The sequence below is a fragment of the Podarcis bocagei genome, assembly GCF_964188305.1.
Source record: "Podarcis bocagei genome assembly, chromosome: 8".
Classification (NCBI taxonomy): domain Eukaryota; kingdom Metazoa; phylum Chordata; class Lepidosauria; order Squamata; family Lacertidae; genus Podarcis; species Podarcis bocagei.
In genome coordinates this window covers 30853529-30874642 of record NC_138133.1, presented here as the reverse complement: position 1 = coordinate 30874642, position 21114 = coordinate 30853529, and the positions used below count along the sequence as shown (strand labels likewise).

At 42.8% G+C, this 21114-nt stretch overlaps 1 protein-coding gene across 3 annotated transcripts in view; it reads left to right on the top strand.

The window, feature by feature from the left end:
* Window positions 1–9369: 9369 nt before the first annotated feature.
* Window positions 9370–21114, top strand: part of JARID2 (jumonji and AT-rich interaction domain containing 2) — a 192622-nt gene continuing 180877 nt past the window's right edge. The window contains exon 1 of one of the 3 annotated variants that reach the window (XM_081206170.1): window positions 9370–10729. In XM_081206170.1, coding sequence (XP_081062296.1) covers window positions 10685–10729 — 45 coding nt within the window. In that variant the 5' untranslated portion in view covers window positions 9370–10684. Of the gene's footprint in view, window positions 10730–12707; window positions 12851–21114 lie in introns of those variants that run through there. The other 2 variants (XM_081206171.1, XM_081206169.1) reach the window with 2 other exon arrangements.

Sequence of the window (21114 nt, the reverse complement as noted above, 5' to 3'; positions counted from 1 at the left end):
CCCAGGTCGAGTCTACAGTGGGTGGCATTGTAGTACTCAAATGCATTCATTGAAGGTATGTTTGCTAGTTCAGGGCTCCCAAGGCTAATATTGGCTTACCACCTAGAGCACAGCAAGTAAAAGGTACTGGTCTAAAGCCAAATCAGAATGCAAATCTTCCAGTATTATTCCAGGCTTGACCAATCCAAAGGTTTCATACAACTTCCCAATTACTGGAGCTAGTATTGCCCGTCCCTATACAGGCAAGATCTCACCCTAATATTAATTTGCATGGAATAAAGTCTCATTCAGCAAAAGTCCCACTTACCTTGGCTACCAGTCCTTTAATTACGGTAGTTGCTTCCTTCTCTTACTTAAATCAGACTTGTAATTAGTCAATTCCTGTTCCTTGCTGGGGTCTGTGTACAGCTTTAATTACTCACTTCCTCTTTACAGCCAAAGCAACTATTTGGTTTTTTTTAATAATGATTGCATTTGTGGAACTACAATAATAACAAATAAAATTTAGAAACTAACAAGGAATTGGCCTGGCTGCAATAATGATTAAAGGGCTGATTCAGGAATGCCATGATCACAAGTGAAAGGAAACAGCTACTTAAAAAGTCAGTAGCTTCTGCTATTTTTATTGTTTCGGTTGCATTCAAAATTGTATTTCTTATACAGTGGTACCTCGGGTTAAGTACTTAATTCGTTCCGGAGATCCGTTCTTAACCTGAAACTGTTCTTAACCTGAAGCACCACTTTAACTAATGGGGCCTCCTGCTGCTGCCGCGCTGTCGGAGCACGATTTCTGTTCACATCCTGAAGCAAAGTTCTTAACCTGAGGTAATATTTCTGGGTTAGTGGAGTCTGTAACCTGAAGTGTATGTAACCCGAGGTACCACTGTATTTATTTTTAGCTTATTGTGAGCCACCTTAAGTTAGGATATGCCTGTAAAGTTGAGGTATAAATTTCATAATAAACATGGAAAACACTGGAATGCCAAGTCTGGGCATCAACAATGTCCATATTGTTGGTAAAAATTATTCCATGTGTATGATGGATACAGTATCTGATTTGTGCAATCCATTGTCCCTAAGGTTCCTTATTGTTTCTGTTTCTCCAGTCTCTTTTTCTTTGTGTAATACTGTTTGTTTTGCCATGAAATCAATAAAAAACAAACCCTCAATGTGCCACCAGGGCACTGTTCTAGCAGTGACTTTTTAGATCAGCATAAGCCAACATGGTGCCCTCCATGTTGTTGGATTTCAGCTCCCATCAGCCCCAGCTAGCATGCCCAAGTCATGAATGATGGGAGTTGTAGTTAACAACATCTGAAAGGTTATCCCAATCTCAGCTGTGCTGCACCACCACCATTGTTCTTATGGTCAGTGATGGTTCTATGCTTTGTCTGTCCAGATGACCAGAGGCTGGGCTACTGTATATACTCATCTCACCTGCTCCAGAATCTGACCCCCACACCATCTTAAGCCACTGCATCTGCTTTTGACCCCTTGATCCTTGTTAGCAGAACCTGACCGCATCACTTGCCTCTGGGCCTTGACAACAGGCCTTTCATCATTGAGGAACATTTCACCTCCCATGACCCCTAAACAATTCTTGGCAGTGCTGCTGTCTATAGTCATCATTAGGATCACTTCCATGTGTTTGCTTTACAATAGAATATGAAATGATATGCCATGTGCGACATACAAAGCTTATAATGTTAATTTATAAGATCCATAATGAAAACCTGGCTTTTGAAGTAGCTACAGCTCTCCCTTTCCTCAAGATTCCCAAATATAAAAGCAGAAAAAAGTTATTTCTCAGCAAGTTTTGAACGTGTGTGCTTATGAGGTGCTATTAATCGTGATTCATTTTAAAATAGCCATGGGCTAGTCATCTTCACCCCCAAGGTAACTTCTCACATCCTCTGCGATGATAAAGCATTTCATCAGTTTGGTGGGGAAAGCAAAACACTACCCACAGACTTGCAACCTCATAGCATCCTTGCCTTGTGGAACATGAAAATCCCACAACATCCTTATCCACAATGTGTTACGCAAAGCAACATTAAAAGTCATTGAAGTGTCAGTTGGTGATTTCATCATGTGTCAAGCCTCCTACTTGTGAATGATTCATCTTACTTGTCGCAAAAAGGGGAAGGGAGGAGGAAAAGTCAGAAACTTCAGATTTGGTTAGCATTGTTCCGATAGCTTAACGTTCCAAACAAATGAGCATACAGAACCAGTAATGGTTTGTGAAGTGAAGTTTTAATACATAGCAACATTTAAAAGCAAAAAGCATTTTAAAGCAGTTTTTAAATAAATGCAAGCGGCAATACAATGCTAAGGTTGGTTTGCACTATAGCAAAAGCATAGAGGCCAAATGTTATCAGTCTGAATGTTGTAATACAGGCGTCCCCGTCTCCCGCACTTAAGCGGGGGTTACGTTCCCAGACTCTGTACATATATGTGAAATTGCATAAAGTGGGGAGGGTGCTGTTGAGAGAGGCTGGGAAGTGGCTCTCTTGGCAGATCCCATCCAGCCCACCCACCTTCCGGGGGAGGGGAATGCACCCTTGTGTGTGCACACATACCCTGCCTGCCTCCAGTAACCATTAAGTTGAGCTGGGGATGAATGGGTTGGTGGCTCCTAGTGCCCAGAGCTGCTGTGGACTTCTTGGCACTCTCCTTGTTGGTCTTGGAAATTGGTGGTGGTGGTTTCTTTTTATCTAGTTTCTCCCCCACTCCCCCCAAATAATGTTGCTGCCTGCTTGTAGAGCAGCAAGGGAGAGGGCAATGGAAATCAGAAGGACTCTCAGAACCTTCCCCAGGAACAAAACTGACATTTGAGCGAGCGAGGGATGGGCAGGAGGGCAGAGGCATGGAGCACTCCCTACACAACAGCTCTGAAAACATTGTAGACCAAAGAAAAAACTTTAGGGCTTTTTAGAGTAATCAGTTGTGCTTGCTGAAATTAAACATATGATGCGGTTTGTGGCTATCCTTACATTTAGGAATCCTATACTCACAAATGTGAACTGAGAAAGATTGCTATGCTGAGCACTGAAATCCATGGGTCAAATAATGCACTCAGGATAATGATGTTAGTTCCATTTACCAGTCAGCAGATTCTGCTTAAGATACTTCAGAGCCCCACTCATGTAGTTCACATAATCTACAGCACTGCAGAAATTTACTGTATCTTGGTCAAGATGACATCTATGTATCCCAAGGCTGTAGTGTTGCTCGTTTACATTTCTTGGCCATGCATCTTTAAAAAACATCTGGTGGATAGGTTTTAGTGGAATTGTGCAATTGGATCAATAGCACAAGAGAAAAGATTTTATCAATCTTGAAACTGAAACTGAATCTCTTGAGCTTGTGATCTTTCACCTTTAAACCTAAGTGAGAGTAAAGATTAGCAGGTGAGACAAAAGTAAAACATAATTATTTGTCAACAGATAAGCATGTTAATAGCTTACAGTTGGTGCACATTCCATTTCTTTACATGACTTTAGAGTTTATAACAACCCAGTCAACTGTAAAATTCAACCTTTGAGGTCAAGGAAGCTGTGACAAAAGGAAGACAAATAACAGGACAATGAAATCTTGCTCTTTGTCCCTTTTTCCAGAGAAAGAGATGAGGTTAAGAAAATAATTCTTTTCTAAATTTGGTCTTGTCAGCTGGAGCGATGGCCTTGGAACTGCAACAGCTAGAATAAAAAGATACTTGCCATACACCTTTGGCCTATCTTTTGGTTAAACAAGAATACCAAAGGTGTTGGCAAGAGCCAATGAAAATACAGTGTCACACTGACTGAGCAGATACTATTTATTCAGAGAGTTATATGTGTAGCTGCACTGAAGGTCACAATCCTAGTAGCCTGTTCATAATGTTGATGCTGCACTGACATGGTGGTCAAAGCACCATATCAGGTACCTGTTTGCTCTAGTTGTTTAAATAGAGCTTACTCTAAAGTATATCCTATGTAAAACATTTAGGCCTGGGAGTAAGTCTCACTGTGTTAAGTGGGATTTACTTCTGAGTAAAACAGGGTCAGCATAGGATATTTTACTGCAGAAGGTGGAACACCAGATGCTGACCTCCCAACAGCTGAGTCTCTGCTGCTTACTAAGAGGAAGCAGGGAAGGCAAAGGGAGGGTTATCACAATGTGAACTTAGTAGCGAGAGTGCCAGATTGACTCCACGGGGGGAATTGGACCGCACTGACCTCACCACCTTGCCTCTCCCCACCCTGTGAGCAGCAGTGACTAAAGTGTTTGGAGGTTAGCTAAGCATTGCTTATCATGGTTACTGGCTACATAGTACCAAAGACCACTCACGCTCTCCTGTTACCTGAGGCAGGAAATCCCAGCAATGCTTCCTGCCTCTTGAGAAGTAAAAATACAATATTAATAAATTAACGAACAGTTTGCTGTCATATTGTTTTAGGCTGAAACTAGTAGGATCTACTTCCAAAACACCTCACGCTTAGGGTTGTTTCTCCCTTGCAATCCAGTCTTTGTTCTGGAAGTGACGTAGCTGCACCTGCAAGTTGCAGAATATTAGCTACAACCGAAAATTTATACTTGGGGATGCATGCATGACTTTGTGAGGCAAGGAAAGAAATGATTGAAAATAAAATACATTGGAAGCTTAGCAGAGCAATCCCAACCATGTCTACTCAGAAGTAAGTCCTGTTGAAGTGAATGGGACTTACTCCCGGGTAAGTGGATTTAGGGTTGCAACCTTAAAAGAACTTATATCACAACCCCCCCCCCCCGTGTTTAATCAGTAATGATAAAGCCTGGTATAATTTAAATATGGTTTTTTTAATCTACACATTTGTCGCATGAATCACTTATGCTTGCCCCGCTTCACAATTTAATTTGTTATGAGAAACAGAACAATCTGTGCACATTTTTGCTGACACCTAGAAAGTGCTGGATTCAGTAGGCACAGTAAATATATCAAGTTGCCTTACACTGAGTCATACCTGTGATCCGCACCTGTGATCCTGTCTTCACCAATGAGGGGGAACATTTTTTCCTGCTATGGTGCTGCAGTCCGTTGACAGTCATCTGTCAGGGGGTGCATGTGGGCAGGGGCATGGAGGGGTCAAATACAAAAGTGGTCTGGTCTATCTCTTTTCCCCAACTTCTCCCTTTCTCTCCTCACCTAGTGGACTGCTGGGAGAAGGTAAAGATCCTTCTTGGCAGAAGGATCAACTTTCAGAAGGTCTCATCACTCCTCCTCCCACCATTCCTCCATCTGCTTTGGTTCCTCAGGGCACTCTCCGTGGGACTCCTTAAACTGCAAGGCATGAGGCATGTGAACCCAGAATTCTCACATGTTGCTTCCAGCCATTTCATGTGTCCTGTGCAAATTGAAAATAGTGGCCTTGCTGGTGAGATAGGCTCTTTGTTATTTTATGGTGTAGCCCTGGCAGGTTATGGGTGCCAACCCCTATGAACAGGAAACTCTATGGACAGCCCCCTCCCTGCAATATACATGCCCTTCTTCTGCACACCCATAACCTGCCTATCCTAATGATGGACATTTCACTAGTGTAAAATTAAAATAAGAATAAATGTGGAAGAGGTAGCAAAAATAGTATGAAGGTGGGGAGGATAATTTACACAACAAGCAAAACCACCTAGTAAAGGCATTCCTCAACTAGGCTGCAGATGCAGTATAGCATTTATGAATATTTTGATGGAAGCTTCTTGCACCTAGAACGTTTTTTTTACTTGATGTGTTAGTTTTCCACATGCAAGGAAGTTGTTGCTGTTGATATTTAATTGGAGTTAATGAAAAAACACACACACCATACTTCCCCACCTGTCACTGTATAAACTAGGAAGGACTCTACCACATGAATTTACTAACTATGTTATCTGGCTAAAAGATGGGAAGGATACACAACAAAACAGGTATTTTCAGGGGCACTGTTTAAAGCTTGCCGCAGCAGACACAACATACCAGGAAGTCAATTGACTCAGCACCTTTCAAATGGGATGCCAGCCAACTTGCGCAATGCCTTTTGCTGTCCAATAGAGGAACAAATAAGTTATCTTTCAGACAAGACCATTTGCATCCTTTCAAGACCACATGAATGGATCGCCTTGCCAGCAGCAAGTACATGTTCTATTCCTCCTCTATACTTTGTTCATTAGAATAAACTTGCTAACTCACTTTTGAGGCCTACCACAATTAGTCTCTCTAATTGGCTTATGGAGAGTGCTGCATGAATGTATCAGGCTTTTTACTTAAATTGTTTGTTTTATTAAAGTCTTCATATGGATGACTGATCACAAGAGAAACGTGTTTTTCCAAGTCTGCTTATTAGGAAGAGAGGAGTGTGGAATACTGATCAGATCATTCCTGAAACAGAGTGCTAGTGCCTGCCTCTTCTAAAGTATAAAGCTGGGATCAAGAGGGTATACATACACCAATTTTTTTTTCATGCATCGTGGACAAATTTAACCTTTTTACATGTTAAAAGCACTTTACTATTCCACTGACCTAGCTCAAATAGATTTCAATTAAATCACAGCTTTTTATTAAAGACAACAGTAAGATGCATTTGACCATGTCACCAGCTTAATCCAAAAGCAATCAAATGTTAAAATGGTAGCATAAAAATCTCGTAAAATTAGAAGGCCTGGGGGAAATAAAGTTAAGAAGCCTTTTTAAGAAGACAAATGAAGGTGCCAGGCCTACATTCTCCAGGGGAAACTGGGGTGTCCCAAACAAGAAGGCCCAGTCGCTGTCTGATGATGGGATACTTGGAGGGGGACTTCTGAAGGTATTTAATTTGGAAGTAGGTATCCCTTTCCAAGGTTGCGGACAGCTTTTAAAGCAAGCCTCAGTGCACGGAATTGTGTCTGAAATTGGCCTGCGAGTTAGTGTAGCTCTTTAAGCATCACTGAAATGTCTTCTCAATGACTAGCTCCTGAAGCTAATTGCAGTTTGAGAGCAGTCTTCAGAGGTAGTCCCTCATATAACTTACAGCTTAGAAAACTTCTTAACAGTTTTCTGTAGCAATTAATACCTTAATCATTTCTAGACCGGAGTATTGGAATGCGCTCTCTCTTTGGGGCTGCTTCTGAATAGGCTGGAAACTACAACAGGTAAAAAATGTGTCTGCTGGGGGATTGACTGCTGCAGGGCAAATAAAGCATATAACAAGGGTTGCCATATGTCCAGAATTCCCCGAACATGGCTGAGATTTGGTTGTCAGAAACGGGGATTCAGTTGCCAGAAAAATCTGGACGTATAGATTTTGGCAGATTTAATTAAAAAAAAAGGACACATTCCACTCATGTAAAAGCACGTTGATTCCCGGACCATCCGCAGGCTGGATTTAGAAGGCGATTGGGCCAGATCCGGCCCCCAGGCCTTAGTTTGCCTACCCATGCTTTAAGTCCTAAATGGTCTAGAGACACAGGATACCTTAAAGAACACCTACTACCCTATGAAAATAATCACATGGTGAAATCTTAATTGGAGACCTGGCTAAGTGTGTACCCACTGTTGAAAGTGTGGTTGGTGGTAATGTGAGACAGGGCCTTCTTTGTGGTGATGCTGAAGCTGTGATATTCCTTCCCTAAGGAAGTTCTGAGTAGACATGCATAGGATTGATTTGTTTGGAACAAGCCCTATAAATGGACCCGCAAGATGAATTAGACCATGATAAAGAAAGCAAGAGGCCAAGTAAGTGCCAAACTTAGTTTATAGCAGGAAGAGACTAAAATGATCCTTTACTGACCTGTGCCATATTTATTAAAGGTGTTTTTGCTATCTATACCAATTTTATTTATTTTTTTAATTTGAGATTGCTACTATGGAGCATGTTAAAACTGGTAGCAAAAAGCCCCGGAAACTTATACATAAATACATTCATTAAAATATGCCCTTTCCACTGGCCTGCCTGTTGCACACACACACACAATATGATACAGCATTAGAGAAAGGCGGAGGGGTATGACCTTAGAATACCTTGGAGACATGTTGAGCAAGTTTTCTATAAACCAGGCTTATTGTCCTGAGGTAACACTGGCTGGAAACCCAAGCTATAGTCTCCCAACAACTACTTAGCAACCAGCAAGAGGTATTTTCTGTCCAGCTTGTAATTTAGATAAATGCTCTTTTTATTGCTGCTTTTTAAAAGGCAATGTAATCCCTATTTTCCCAAGAAAAAGCCTGCCTCTAGAATGTGGCCCTTTTGGGTTTTCCCCTTCTAGGAAAAGTGCATCCTTCTTAGACGGATTTTCTCTCTCCTCCTCCAGTCAAATAAGACCCATTCTCTGCATGGGCCACAGTGTGACCCTATGCATGCTTCGTTGCAACTGGAGAGATGAGGGGTGGGGGCTCAGGCTGCACATATGGATACCTGTCAGTTTCCCATGGCAACTCCTTACCAACGTCCCCCACCCCATTATGAACTTTTTCACTTTTTTCCTCAGTTCCTCCATATGCTATGGATGATTCTTAGGTTGCATTTCCTGCCCTTGATCTCCTCACCCGCGCCCGCGCTGGCCTGGGCTCCTCTTTTTTCCACAGCCGTCCAATCGAACAGCCCACAACTCCCTACACCAGTGTGGTGTAGTGGTTAAGAGCGGTAGTCTCGTAATCTGGGGAACCGGGTTTGAGTCTCCGCTCCTCCACATTCAGCTGCTGGGTGACCTTGGGCTAGTCACACTTCTTTGAAGTCTCTCAGCCCCACTCACCTCACAGAGTGTTTGTTGTGGGGGAGGAAGGGAAAGGAGAATGTTAGCCGCTTTGAGACTCCTGAAGGGGAGTGAAAGGTGGGATATCAAATCCAAACTCCTCCTCCTCTTCTTCTTCTTCTTCTTCTTCTTCTTCTGTCTCCAGCATCCCCTTTACTTAAACCGCATGGACGCAATACGAAATATAAAACGAGAGAGATATACCGTATACACACAAACACATACATATGCATATACATATATATATATATATATATATATATATATATATATATATATATATATATATACACACACACACACACACACACACACACATATATACATACACACACACACACACACACACATGCATATGTATTTGCATATATATTATGTATATTAATCAGGCAGCCCCGTCTCCTCCTTGCCTGACGCCTCCTCGCCGAAGCCACGACCTCGCTGCCAGCGCAGCCGGACTCGTCACGGCGCCGCACGCGCGCAAGAGCCGCCTCCGCTTGCGCCCAGGCTTGGCACCGAAAGGGGGCGGGGCGGGAGGTGAAAGAAAGGTGCCTCGAGGACAATCCCTCTCCCGGCGCCCAATCAGGCCATCCCTGCCGCAGCTGCGCGCGCCGCCCAGCCTGGGACTTGTAGTTTCTCCCTGCAATTATTGTAGCCATTTTGTGGTGAGGGGACTACAACTTTTCCGGAGACCAAGGGCGATTCGAACGCACCCGTGCGCGGAGCTGCTGCTGCTGCTTCTGCTTCTCCTCCTCCTGCTGCTGCTTCTCCTCTTTCTCCTTCTCCTTCTCCCTCTCCTACTCCTCCTCCTCGCTTCCTCCCCTCCCGGGCACGCGAGGCAGAGCCCCCCCGCCCAGGACCGCGACCCGGGCCCTTTGCGCACGGAGAGCGGGAGATGTAGCCGGACGAGGAGGTCGCGTTTGCTCGCCAGGCGAAGGGGGAGGGAGGGCAAGGGAGGACAATTAAAGAGCTTTGCAGACACAGAAAGGAGAAGAGCTGGCGGCGGAGCGTGTCGCGGGCGCAGGGATTGTCCTCAAATTCTGCACCGGGATTCCTCGCCCCGGCGGCATCAGCTGCGCTCGGCGCCTCCGGCTGGAGAGCGGCCCCCAGGCGGGTGAGGGCGGAAGGACGACCAGGGCACGGCTGCCAAGCGGCACGGCACGGTTGGGCTTGCAGCTGCGGGGATGCAGCCGGAGTGATCTCTTTGCGGCTGGGACCACGTTAAGAATTGAGGCGAAGCCCTAACCCTTCTCTCTCTCTCTCTCTCTCTCTCTCTCTCTCTCTCTCTCTGCCGCCCCCTCCTCCCCTCCCGCCCCCCCTTACTCCGGTCTGCCTGCCTGCCTGCCTGTCTATCTATATACATAATATAATATTTTTTAAAAATCGGGCCATTTAAAGTTGCTGCTGGAGAGCTAGCTGCTCTCATTGGTGGGGCGGAGGGGGAAACTGAAGAAGCAGACTCCTACGGGGTGTGTGCGCGTGCGTGTGTGTGAGTGCAGCCTTCAGTGCTGCTGGAGTTGTCTGTGCTGCAGCAGTAGAAACGTGACTTCCAACATTAAAAAAAATACCTTCCCCTTTCAAATCTTTTCTCCGCTCTTCAAGATGTAAACTACGCCTCGGACACTACGGGCCTACGGATCGCTTTGGTGGCCTGGGAAAAAGAAAAAGAGGACATCAAGGGCGGTTTTGTGTGTAGGGTGTAAAATTTCCATTATGAATCTCTAAAGTGATTTTTCTTTTTTTGGTGGTTTGCTCTACATTTGTATTTTTTCTTCTTTTTTGACCCCACCACCCAACATATTGGATTTATTGCAAGGAGGATTGTATTGTGTGCGAAGAATATCGGATTACAAGAAACCACTACAAACAAGAAACAAAAAAAGGGATTTTTTTTCCTTCAAATTGGTTGCGGCTTTTAATTCATGAAGCAATTTCCCCCATTTGCAATCAGAATCTGGATATCAGAATGAGCAAAGAAAGACCCAAGAGGAATATAATTCAAAAGAAATACGTAAGTGGTTATACCGGATCATTTATCTCTTTGATTTTTTTGGAAATGTTCATGAATGTCAAGTTTACAGCTAGCGGTGGCTTTAAAGAATATCTAGAAATGTTGGCTTTTCGTCCGCTGGGAATGGGGGGGGGCGGGAATTCTCAAAAGCCTCTTTTAACTGTAAAGCGGGTTTAAAAACGAGATTCGTGTAGCGATACCTCAAGTGAATAAATGTATTGACCTCAAATGACACAATCATAATCTAGTTTTAGAAGATGAAAGACACGGTGCTTGGGGGGCTGCTGCGATAATGCAACTAAAATGCTTTCTCAAGCGGATTTACTAATATTTCACTTTGCATGCAAATGATCACATTATTATAACATATATTTAGGGGTTTGAGAAGGCACTGTGGTTGTTCGGCGAGACTGTTAACTTGAAATCTAATATCTGGTTATGGCGTGCTTGCTGCTTCTACTCCCCCATCAAATCTCGTGTATGTGATCGTTGGCTTATCTAGCTTGCAATAGAACCAAGCCAGTTGGGGATCATGTTACAAGGAATGTATTTGCAAGGCCTGACTTTAATATTCGGGGAAATGGCTTGGAGTTTTGTTAATTTTGTGTGGGCTCACGGAGAAATGGGTTTACCGTTCAGAAAGATGCTTTGAAATTTGAAGAGCCAACGATCTAGCTAATGGTGTGTGCCTTCGAATCGTGTAGTCAGTCACGGGATAACCTTTTCCAATGTAGAAATGTGTAGAAATTGCCGAGACCGTGCCTTTTTTTCTTGGCTCTAGTCATGGTTTGGTTGGGATGGGGGAGTTTAAGTTTGCAGCAACAGAGTGGATTAGTCAGATGTGCAGGCAGTCCTAATGGTGGTTTAAAAACAAAAACAAATGCGGCTTTTACTCTGGTTAGAATACCTTTCTTGAATATAAGTGGCTCAAGATGACAAAAAGTTGCATACAGTATAGTGTGTTTATCGTTTGTAAGCAGAACATTTGTTATGGGGCGCCTGTGTCCTGATGGTGGGGGTGTTCTTCTGACTTCCCCATTGATTTTAATAAATACTTCATAAAGTCACAGTAGACTTCGACAGAGTTTTTCCTCCTATTTTTGACGTCTGGAAATGTATTTTTTTGAGAAACGTGACTCCAGATAACAATGGGTAACTTTAAAGAAAATTCGCCAACGAACTTGCGAATTAGAAATACATCCGCATTGCAGAGGAACTGAGACTCTGAAGCAAAAGTATTTTTGTCCAAAAGGGATTGTTTCTGTAGGAAGCCCCCTGATGAACACGCGACTTGTGATTTGTGCCTTGCGCACGTTTCCAGTGCAAGGAAACAAAGCAGGAAAAGGGGTGGGGAATTCGCGGGGTGTTTTCCTTTTTCAAGCCAAAATCTGTTTTTAGATACTCTTTACGTCTGCACGACTGAACAATGCAACTCTATCGCGTTCATGCAGCTTGCTGGGGAAAAAGAAAAGAAGTGGTGCCACTCCTCTCTCTCCAGGACCTGTTTGGAAAGACACGCTATACTGGAAAAGCCAGACAGCGTTTCGTGTGTTCACACAAGTTTCAGGCTTGTCATGTTACGAGAGCGGGGTGGCGGGGAGGGAGAGAGAGAGAAGAGGGCAGGCTGGTGGGGAAAGCGAGACCCGGGAGGCTCTATTGGCCATGGCAGTGAATCGCGGCCGCAGACAGCAGGCATGGCTGCTGCTGCTGCTGCTGCTGCTGCTGCTGCTGCTCCGGCCCTCGGCGGCGCGTGCTGCTCCTGGTTGCATCCGTCCTCTCTCCGGCGGCAGCAACAGGTTAAGCGGGATGTCAGCGCGAGCCCCCGGGTTTCCGGCCACTCACCTCAGCCCAGCCGGGGCCAGGTTCTTGTTGTGCTCGTGACGTCACAAAAGGAAGGGCCTGGGCTCGCCGAAAAAAATCTCCCGTCTCCTCAGCGTCCCGAATGCCCCGCCCACCGGTCTGACGTCATGCGCGAGACCCGGTGCGGGCGGACGGATGAGGGAAAGCGGGCTGCTGAGGGGACGGGCGGCTTTGCCAGAGGCGGCGGCGGTGGGGGCGGCAGCAGCGACGGGCGGCTGCGGAGCCCATGGTGGCACCGCTGGCTTAGGCCTCCCTGGCGAGGTGAGCAGGTGTAGCAAGTATTCACATACCTCTGACGTGTCCCTCCGCCTCACCTGCCTACCAGGCTGTCTGAACTGGGCAGTTATTCTGCTTCCTCCCTACAGACTTTCTGGTGAAGGGAGGATGGCTGGCCCCATTTCCGTTTGCACGGATGCTGTGAAGAAAGCCCACTCTCCTGTGCTCACCTTTCTCAAAAGTAAGGTGTTTGCACCTTCCGCTATCACATAAATAGCATGTAGTGGCAGAAGCTGATTCCTCCTCCCGAGTTATGGGCCTGCTGGAATTTTTATTAGGTGCCCCCCGGGGCTGATTGAAGTGCCAGTTCACCTGGCTGGCTTTCAACCTCCCATCTCAGTCAGCCTTTTCCTGTGGCCTTCTTGTCCCAAACACTTAACATTGAGTCCTTCGTTGCTAGGCCACTAAAAGGGAGAAATTCATGAAGTAGTGTATGCCAAACAGTTTGCTTGAAAAGCATTATGAAAGACTGCTAGAATGTTTTGCCCACATCCACTCCTCAGTTCAAGAATTCTAAAAACACATGTAACTCACTTGCATCACTGTCTCGAACATCATAATATTCCTGTGTAACCAGTGTGTGGATTGTGTCTAGTCATTTAGTTGAGCTTTCAGTGGGAGAAATCACTGATGAGGAATTCCAGTATAGAATTAATGTATTTCAGCTTGAACAATGGTCCACCTAGTGTCTATATTGCCTCTGTTGCTGGCTGGCTTATGACATTTTACACAGTAAGTATAGATTTGAAGTGGAAGTTTAATGTATCAGTGGCTTAAATTCTATAAGGCTAGATAGTGCTGGAACTCACCAGAGCTATTTTGTCAAATGAAAATGTTTCCTGCTGATGCAGAAATTAGAAAGTACAGTATAGCTGTGTACTGTATAGAGATTGTCACCATTCATCAAGAGCCTTTTGAAAAACGCTATATAGTGATCCCCCCCACCCTTAGCATATATTTTAAATGTGAATACAGGCATCAACAAAGATGCTTCTCGCATGATTTGCTGGTTTTACAATGGCAATAAGCAGTATGTTTCAAATTGTAGTGCATTAATAGATTTGTAATAACCCATAAACACAATACATGGGTGTATTTCACTTTTGTTATTTTTTCTGTCAAATTTCTCTTGAATTAATTAGTTATATTAATTAGTTCATTATGGTGGTCTGCTGTGCTCTATTTCCTAAGTATTTTCCCACATGAAGTAGTCTAATTTTGGCTTAAACTTGAGGGAACCAATATCCTCGCATACAGAGAACTTTGTAGTTCTTCAACAATATTGAAGTTCTAAACCTGACTTTCATAGATGTCGATTCCTGTATTGTTCTTGAAGATGATTAACCAACTGTTTTAAATTCACCATTGTACCTACAGCTGAAGAAAGCATCTTCTCTCACCTGCTCTGGGAAGTCAGCGCATTGTAGTGAAGAAGGCACTTTACTCTTCCCTGGGAGGCCTGTGTTCAAATAACAGTTCAGCCATGAAGCTCACTATGCAACTTTAGATTGCAATTTATCAGTCAAACCTACTTCACGAAGCTGTGGATTTAGAGGAGAGCTGTGAGCTCCTTGGATGAAAGACAAGCTTACAGATGTTTTAAAAATAATTAATAAATTAAAATGCACACAGTTGGCAGATCCTATGAGCCACTGTGCCAGCAAATGTGTAATACTAGTGCTGTAACTCGATGGATGTAGCATTAGAATTCCTGCAAGAGTTGTTGCAGGGCTATGTATTTTACAAATGGGATGCAGGTGCTGAGGACTCATTTTTAAATTATGTCTGCGGTAGAATTTGAACCCAAGGCCAATCTGTCACATCATGGTCCGCTAGACAAAACATGTTCTTGTATTGTATGATATTTTCTTGCCTCTGCAGAGATGGTTGTGGAGGATCCATCTGTGTACAGTGACAGTCAGATCCTGAGTAGCTGGGGTTTATGACACTGTTCAGGTTCAGTGGAGTTCTTAAGATATTTTATAAATCTTGTTAATTTAATGTGATGTTATTTAATGGCATGGGACCAGAAGATGTTTCCCATGGTAGTAGCATGTCTTGTAGAATGTTAAAACACTAAAAAAAGTACTGGAATGTGCTTTGAATTTAGCCTAGAACCATCAGCCGTATCATTTCTGTGGCTGAAGAGTGGAATTCATCTCTGGTTGGCACTTGAGCTATTCTTGCTAAGTGAGATCAAGGCTATTTTCCTTATTGTGGTGGCATCCACTGAGGAAGGAGAATTGTTCAGTCTTTGGCTACTGAATGTGATTTATGTCCGTTTATGAGGACTAAGCTGTCTTTTTTATTCTTTGGAAACTAAGCCTAGGGTTTCACCATTTGAAGGAGCTGGACTTCTGAGAATATACCCATGCTCCAGGGCTTGTACTGTATTCTAGTAGCATTCCTGGTACAAATTGATGTGCTTAGCAAATCCCTAAATATCTTGAGCCATACATAACTTGTAACTACTTATTATATCCTATTGCAATTCCTAAGATTGCCAGGAGTATTTTCTTTAGTATACCATCATTGCTTTGGGCTTGAACATCAAAGACAGCCTTCTCCAACTTGGTGTAGTGGCTGGAGTGGTGGATTTAGCCAAAGTTCAAATCCTCTTTCAGCTATGGCATTTGATAATCACACTTTCTCAGCTTCATTTCACTCCCCTGTGTAATGGAAATAACAAAAGCCTAAAAGAGATCTGCACATCCAACATAGATCTTCCCATTTATTTATGTACAGTAGTCATTCCAAAGATGCTCACTGCTTCACTTTTACAAAATCATTTCTGGTGCAAATGTGGGACAGGGTGCCCTATCCATATCTGTGTGATGTCTCACAGCCCTGGGAATCCTCAAAGTAGTGGAGAATTCTCCAGATTGGGAAGTGACCATACTAAGTTCTAGTTCAGTGGTTTTCAGTTACCGTATGTTTAAGAGGCTTATTGGAGGTTCAGGGTTCTTCAATAAGCAAATATGAACTGGTAGACTCTGGGCGGGGCCCAAACTCACTCTGAACAGCTAAAAGAGGCTTCTGGGAGGCCACTGGGACATTGCTAGAACAGCTCTTGGTTTGCGGTCACTGGCTAAAATGTTTTAAAACGTTTTACATGGTTCTCATTTTGGTCCCTCTGTTTAGTTTTTGTTGAGTTGCTGTTGGTTAAATGTTTAGTTGGAGTTGATGGTTACCGTATTTTAATTTGAGTATAACTGTAAACTGTTTATTGTTGTTGTTGATTTCTATTTATTTATTGGTCTGTTTGTTGCTTGTATAGGATATTTTGTTTTTCTAATGTTTGGTTGTATTTTTATATATGTTGTAAGCCACTCAGAGTGGCTGGAGAAACCCAGCCAGATGGGTGGGTTATAGATTAAAAATTATTATTATTATTATTATTATTATTATTATTATTATTATTATTATTATTATTATACAAACCTCTGAGAGCTTGCCTGCTTACTGCTCATCTTCCCTTTGCTTGTGCACTAGGCCCAGGAGAGCGTTGGATGCATTCTAGGTCGCACTGTTGATTCTTTCAAGAAGACAGTGGTGAGGCCCAGCAGGCTTTGAAAGCATCCTGTCACAGGCAGCTCCCCCAAACACTTTCCAGAAACCTCTATAACATACAGGAATTCCTTAACAGACATGTTTGTATGGAAAAGGGTTCCTTGAAGCGAGAATGTTTTGAATGCCACAGCTGCAGAAAACTGACGGATCATTCCTTTTGTTAGAAATTACCCCCCTCACACCCCCCGCAACTGGAAATGTTGCCATTTAGGAATCAAGCCATTCCTTTAGCTAGCCATTTCAAAATCTCAGTCAGTGGCAGCAAGTCAAAAGTACTATAAATGGGTCATTTTTTTAAGTGTTTTTGGGGCCTCCTTGCTGCTTCCATTGGTCACAGTCCAACACAAAGGCACACTTTATTCATGCCTAACTCAGCATTGAATTGTAGCCCATAAGTTTTGCTGGTCTACTGATTTCTTCAAATGTAAATAGGCTTTTTCCTAGCAGATTTGCAGATAAGAATCTGCAGTACATTTTGAACTGCAAAAACAATTCTTTGCTTTGTCATACAGACGTGTGTGTGTGTGTGTGTGTGTGTATATATATATATATATATATATATATATATATATATATATATATAAATAAATTACAGTGCTACCTGTATGGCATAGAATTTCCATTAGCTTTACAGGCCGTCCTACACCGTGCAAAAGTTTGTTTTCCTGCCTTGCAAGATGTGCAGCACATTCCTATACATGTTTACATAGAAGTAAATTGCACTGAGTTCAATAAGCTTTACTCCCAGGAAAGTGTGCTTAGTATTACAGTTTAAGGCAAAAGATTTTGCTGTCAGGTATCTGTCTTTAAATCAGGCAAACTGTTCTTTTAAAATCAACAAGAGTTCTGACATTAACAATATTTGTCATATGCACCTGGTGGTACAAAAACTGCCTGAGAAGGGAAGGAGTTTTGTAGCCAACTCCACCTCTATTATCTTGAGCAGGCATCAAATCGGGTGCTATTTAATTCTGGGAACTGCTCCTAATTTTAATTGACCCATCTGCTGGCATCTTCTTAAAACTGTAATGAAATTTCCCAGGCTGTATTTTTGAGGAGGAGCTGAACTTTGCTTTAAACAATCTAACCTGCATCTATTTTTAAGGTTCTTTTGATGGTCAGAATTTGGACTTCTATATATATTGGTGTTGAGCTACATCATGTATTGAATTTGGCATTGGAAGTTGAGGCTTTCAGATGTGCAAAGCAGCAAGCATAACTTTTCAGTCCAATGTATGTGCCAAGACAATTAACTTTGTTGAACTGCAGCTGAGGAAAATTTTTTAGGACTGCTCATATTTCTGTGTCAGAAATACAGAACTCCAAGCCAAGTTTCAGTTCAAAAAATTCCTACGCAAATTAAGACAATCCTCTCTGTAGTTTTAAGGTTGTTCAGCATTTAGGCCCAGAACGTTCAAGTGCTTTTTGGAGTGGCATTGAATAATTATGAAAATGTATATTGCTTTTTACCTCAGAAGGAAGATAATACTTGTGTTTGTGAAGCTGAAGCTGTAGTTGTCTGGGGATCAATGGTATTCATTCTACATAAGCTGCGATGGTGAAAGTTTCATTGTTTCTGAGAGGCATTGAGACAGTAATTTGTTGCCCAAAATGTGATTTAGGTGTGATTTAGAGCAATCTTATCTAATATTTGGTGGTTAGCCTGTTTTTAATCTATATCTTGCAAGTATATCTTGCTGAATTGCAGCTTGCTTCTTTGTGGCCTGTGTTACACAATCAAATGAGGTGAGGAAAGATCTAGAATGACTACTTAATGATTGGCTTAAAAATAAATGCGAGTTAGATACAGATAAGAGAGACAGGGCCAGAAAGTGACCTTGCTGCTCCGTCCTGCCCCACAGCCCCTTGAGCTCCCTCTCCAAATGTTTCTTCTTGAGGGTAGGGGGACTCTGCTGAAGTCACTGAGGGGGAATTGCTGAAAAACTAGGCCAGAGGCACCTTATGCGCCTCAACACTTAAGCTATAACGATGTTGCTTTAATATACTTTTTTGCTATTTAAGTTACACTTGTATATAGCGCCCTTTAGCACTTGGGAAATGCAGTTCATATTTTATGAATAAATAGTATCTCATTAGGACTTTGCGATCCATCTGTAAAAATGCACCTAGCTAGTAAGTTTGATGTCGCTCTGTGTTGCTTACTGTCTGACAGTTCAGTCCTACACATATCTGCTGAGAAGCAAGTCCTGTTGAGTTCAGTGGGGCTTGCTCCCACATGTGTGGGGTGCAATATTGTGGTCTACACTGACAATGTTTACAAAGGAAAGTTACATCAGAAAGGCAGGGATGTAATGTGACTTAATCAGTTTCTGTGACGCCTTAAAATAATTACCATTTTTATTGTGGCATAAGCTTTCTTGGACTAGAACTCACTTACCTGTAACTGCACCAAAATTGTTACTTTTTATAGTGTCAGGACTCATGTCGAGCTTCCTGCAGTGAGTTAACGTGGCTACCTGCCTATGACTTGGTCTGCATCTGGAGGGCACCACCTGGATTACAAATTCAGCTATATAGATCATATTGGATAGATCAGGCATGGCCAAACTTAGCCCTCCAGCTGTTTTGGGACTATGATTCCCATCATCCCTTACTACTGGCCCTGTTAGCTAGGGATGATGGGAGTTGTAGTCCCAAAACAGCTAGAGGGCCAGGTTTGGCCATGCCTGGGTTACATAGTCTCTTTTAAATCATTGTGTTGGAGCCAGAGATCCTATGATTGACCTACTCATGAAGCCTCCTGTGAATGGAAGTGGGTGGGAGGTGATTTTAACTGATTCCCCCCCTGATCCATTGGAATTTCCAGAAATCTGCTCTGAACAGTTGGAGGGCCCCCTGGGAAGAGTATGGACGCTAGTGTAGGAGAAGGGGAAATTGGCAAAACTTGCCTCTCCTCCATGAATGGATGAAGCCACTGTTATTTTTGCTACAGTTCCCAGACATGGTAATTCACATATTTTATAGTAACTGAATATCTAATTATTTTTCCAGGAATGTCTGGAGATTACTGTTGAAGGCTTCATATTAAGTTTAATTATCTGTTTGAGTTTTCTCAGTTTAATTTTTATAAACCTGTTATAGCAAAAATTCTTCACTTGTTGATTTTATACGGGAAGGAAGGACTGGAAATCAGAGCTTGATATTGCATGTTGGTGGAACTCTGATTTATAGTTCTGAATTCCCCCCCCCTACAAACCATAGTTTCCCAGTTCAGAAGTAACTGTTGCAAATCAACTGTTGCACAAAAAACAAGAAACAAGGACATTGTTAATCCATACAAGCAGGGAGTGGCAGGGTGAGTGCATAAACACAGGACTCATGGTGCTTCTGAACTGACTTGAATGAGGTCATAGCGACTGCAGCATCAAGTGACAACTTGAATGTGTGCAAAATGCTGTTGCAGATCAAGCAGAGCTGACAATATGGTGGAGAGCCTACCCCCCTTTGTCTTTTTTACAGGCCAGTTGCCTATTCTCATCCTGCACTTTCCGTAGAATGCAAGACAACGGTTCCCCCCCCCCCACACACATGATAGGCAGAAAGGGAACCAGTGGACCACCAAGCAGAAGGTGTTGTTACTGCATCATTTTGTGCTACCTCAGAACTCCTAAAGAATAAGGCCGGATCTCTGGCCTATTGACAAACTCGAGCACACAGCTTTTTGCTGGTTGCTGTTAACACATTCAGCACACAATCCATCAAGTGAGGTTCATGCATGTGCAAATCTGTCCACAGTCTGAGTAATGGATTGCATTTGAATAACGGAGTGCTTTTTATTCTAAAAAGATATTTAGGGGTATTGTCATTTTGACTCAAGAAAATCACCGGGAAAGGAAATGAAGCCACCATTGGATTCACAAAATGTTTAGGGGTATGCGTCCCCCTGCATCCCCCCAGAAAAAAGCACTGCCTATATAATTGCCTATATTTCCATTTATTTATTTTTAATCCTATAGTTTTCCTCCCCCTGCTTGGGTCAGTTTCATTTATAGTGCTATAAATGTAGCAGTTCGCTGTTTGCATGGCTTGTGTTCCAATGCAATTTCAGCTCTAAATCCTTCACTGATCTCCTGTGGGTTTTGGAACCTAGTGGTCAGGGATTCTTCTTAAATTGAGGTGACCAGAACTGGACACAGTACTCCAGGTGTGGTCTGACCAAGGCAGAGGTATTACTACTTCCATTGATCTGGACAATATACTTCTATTGGTTCAGCCTAGACTATTATTATTATTATTATTATTATTATTATTATTATTATTATTATTTGCTGCTGCTGCATCACACTGTTGATTCATGTTATGCTAGGGGTCTACTGAGACCCCTAGATTCTTTTCACATTTACTACTGGCAAGTCTAAGAACACCTAAAGCCAGCCTACTGTTTTGCAATGATGGGGCATAAATGGAACAAAACAATCATTTTACCAGAAACGGCAACACCGATTTTTCAACCCACACTCTTCAGAGGCAAAAAAAAAAAAAAGTATCTCCTGGCTTGTTTGTTGTAGAGGCAAAAGCATTCAGTAATTGAATGTTTTGAGACGTTTTGTATTCTTATATCGGGAATTAACTGTGTTTCCTCTCTTCATAAGATATATTTCTCTTTGAATTTCCCTTTAAAGAGTATGTCCAGACAAGGAATATCCTGACCACAATCC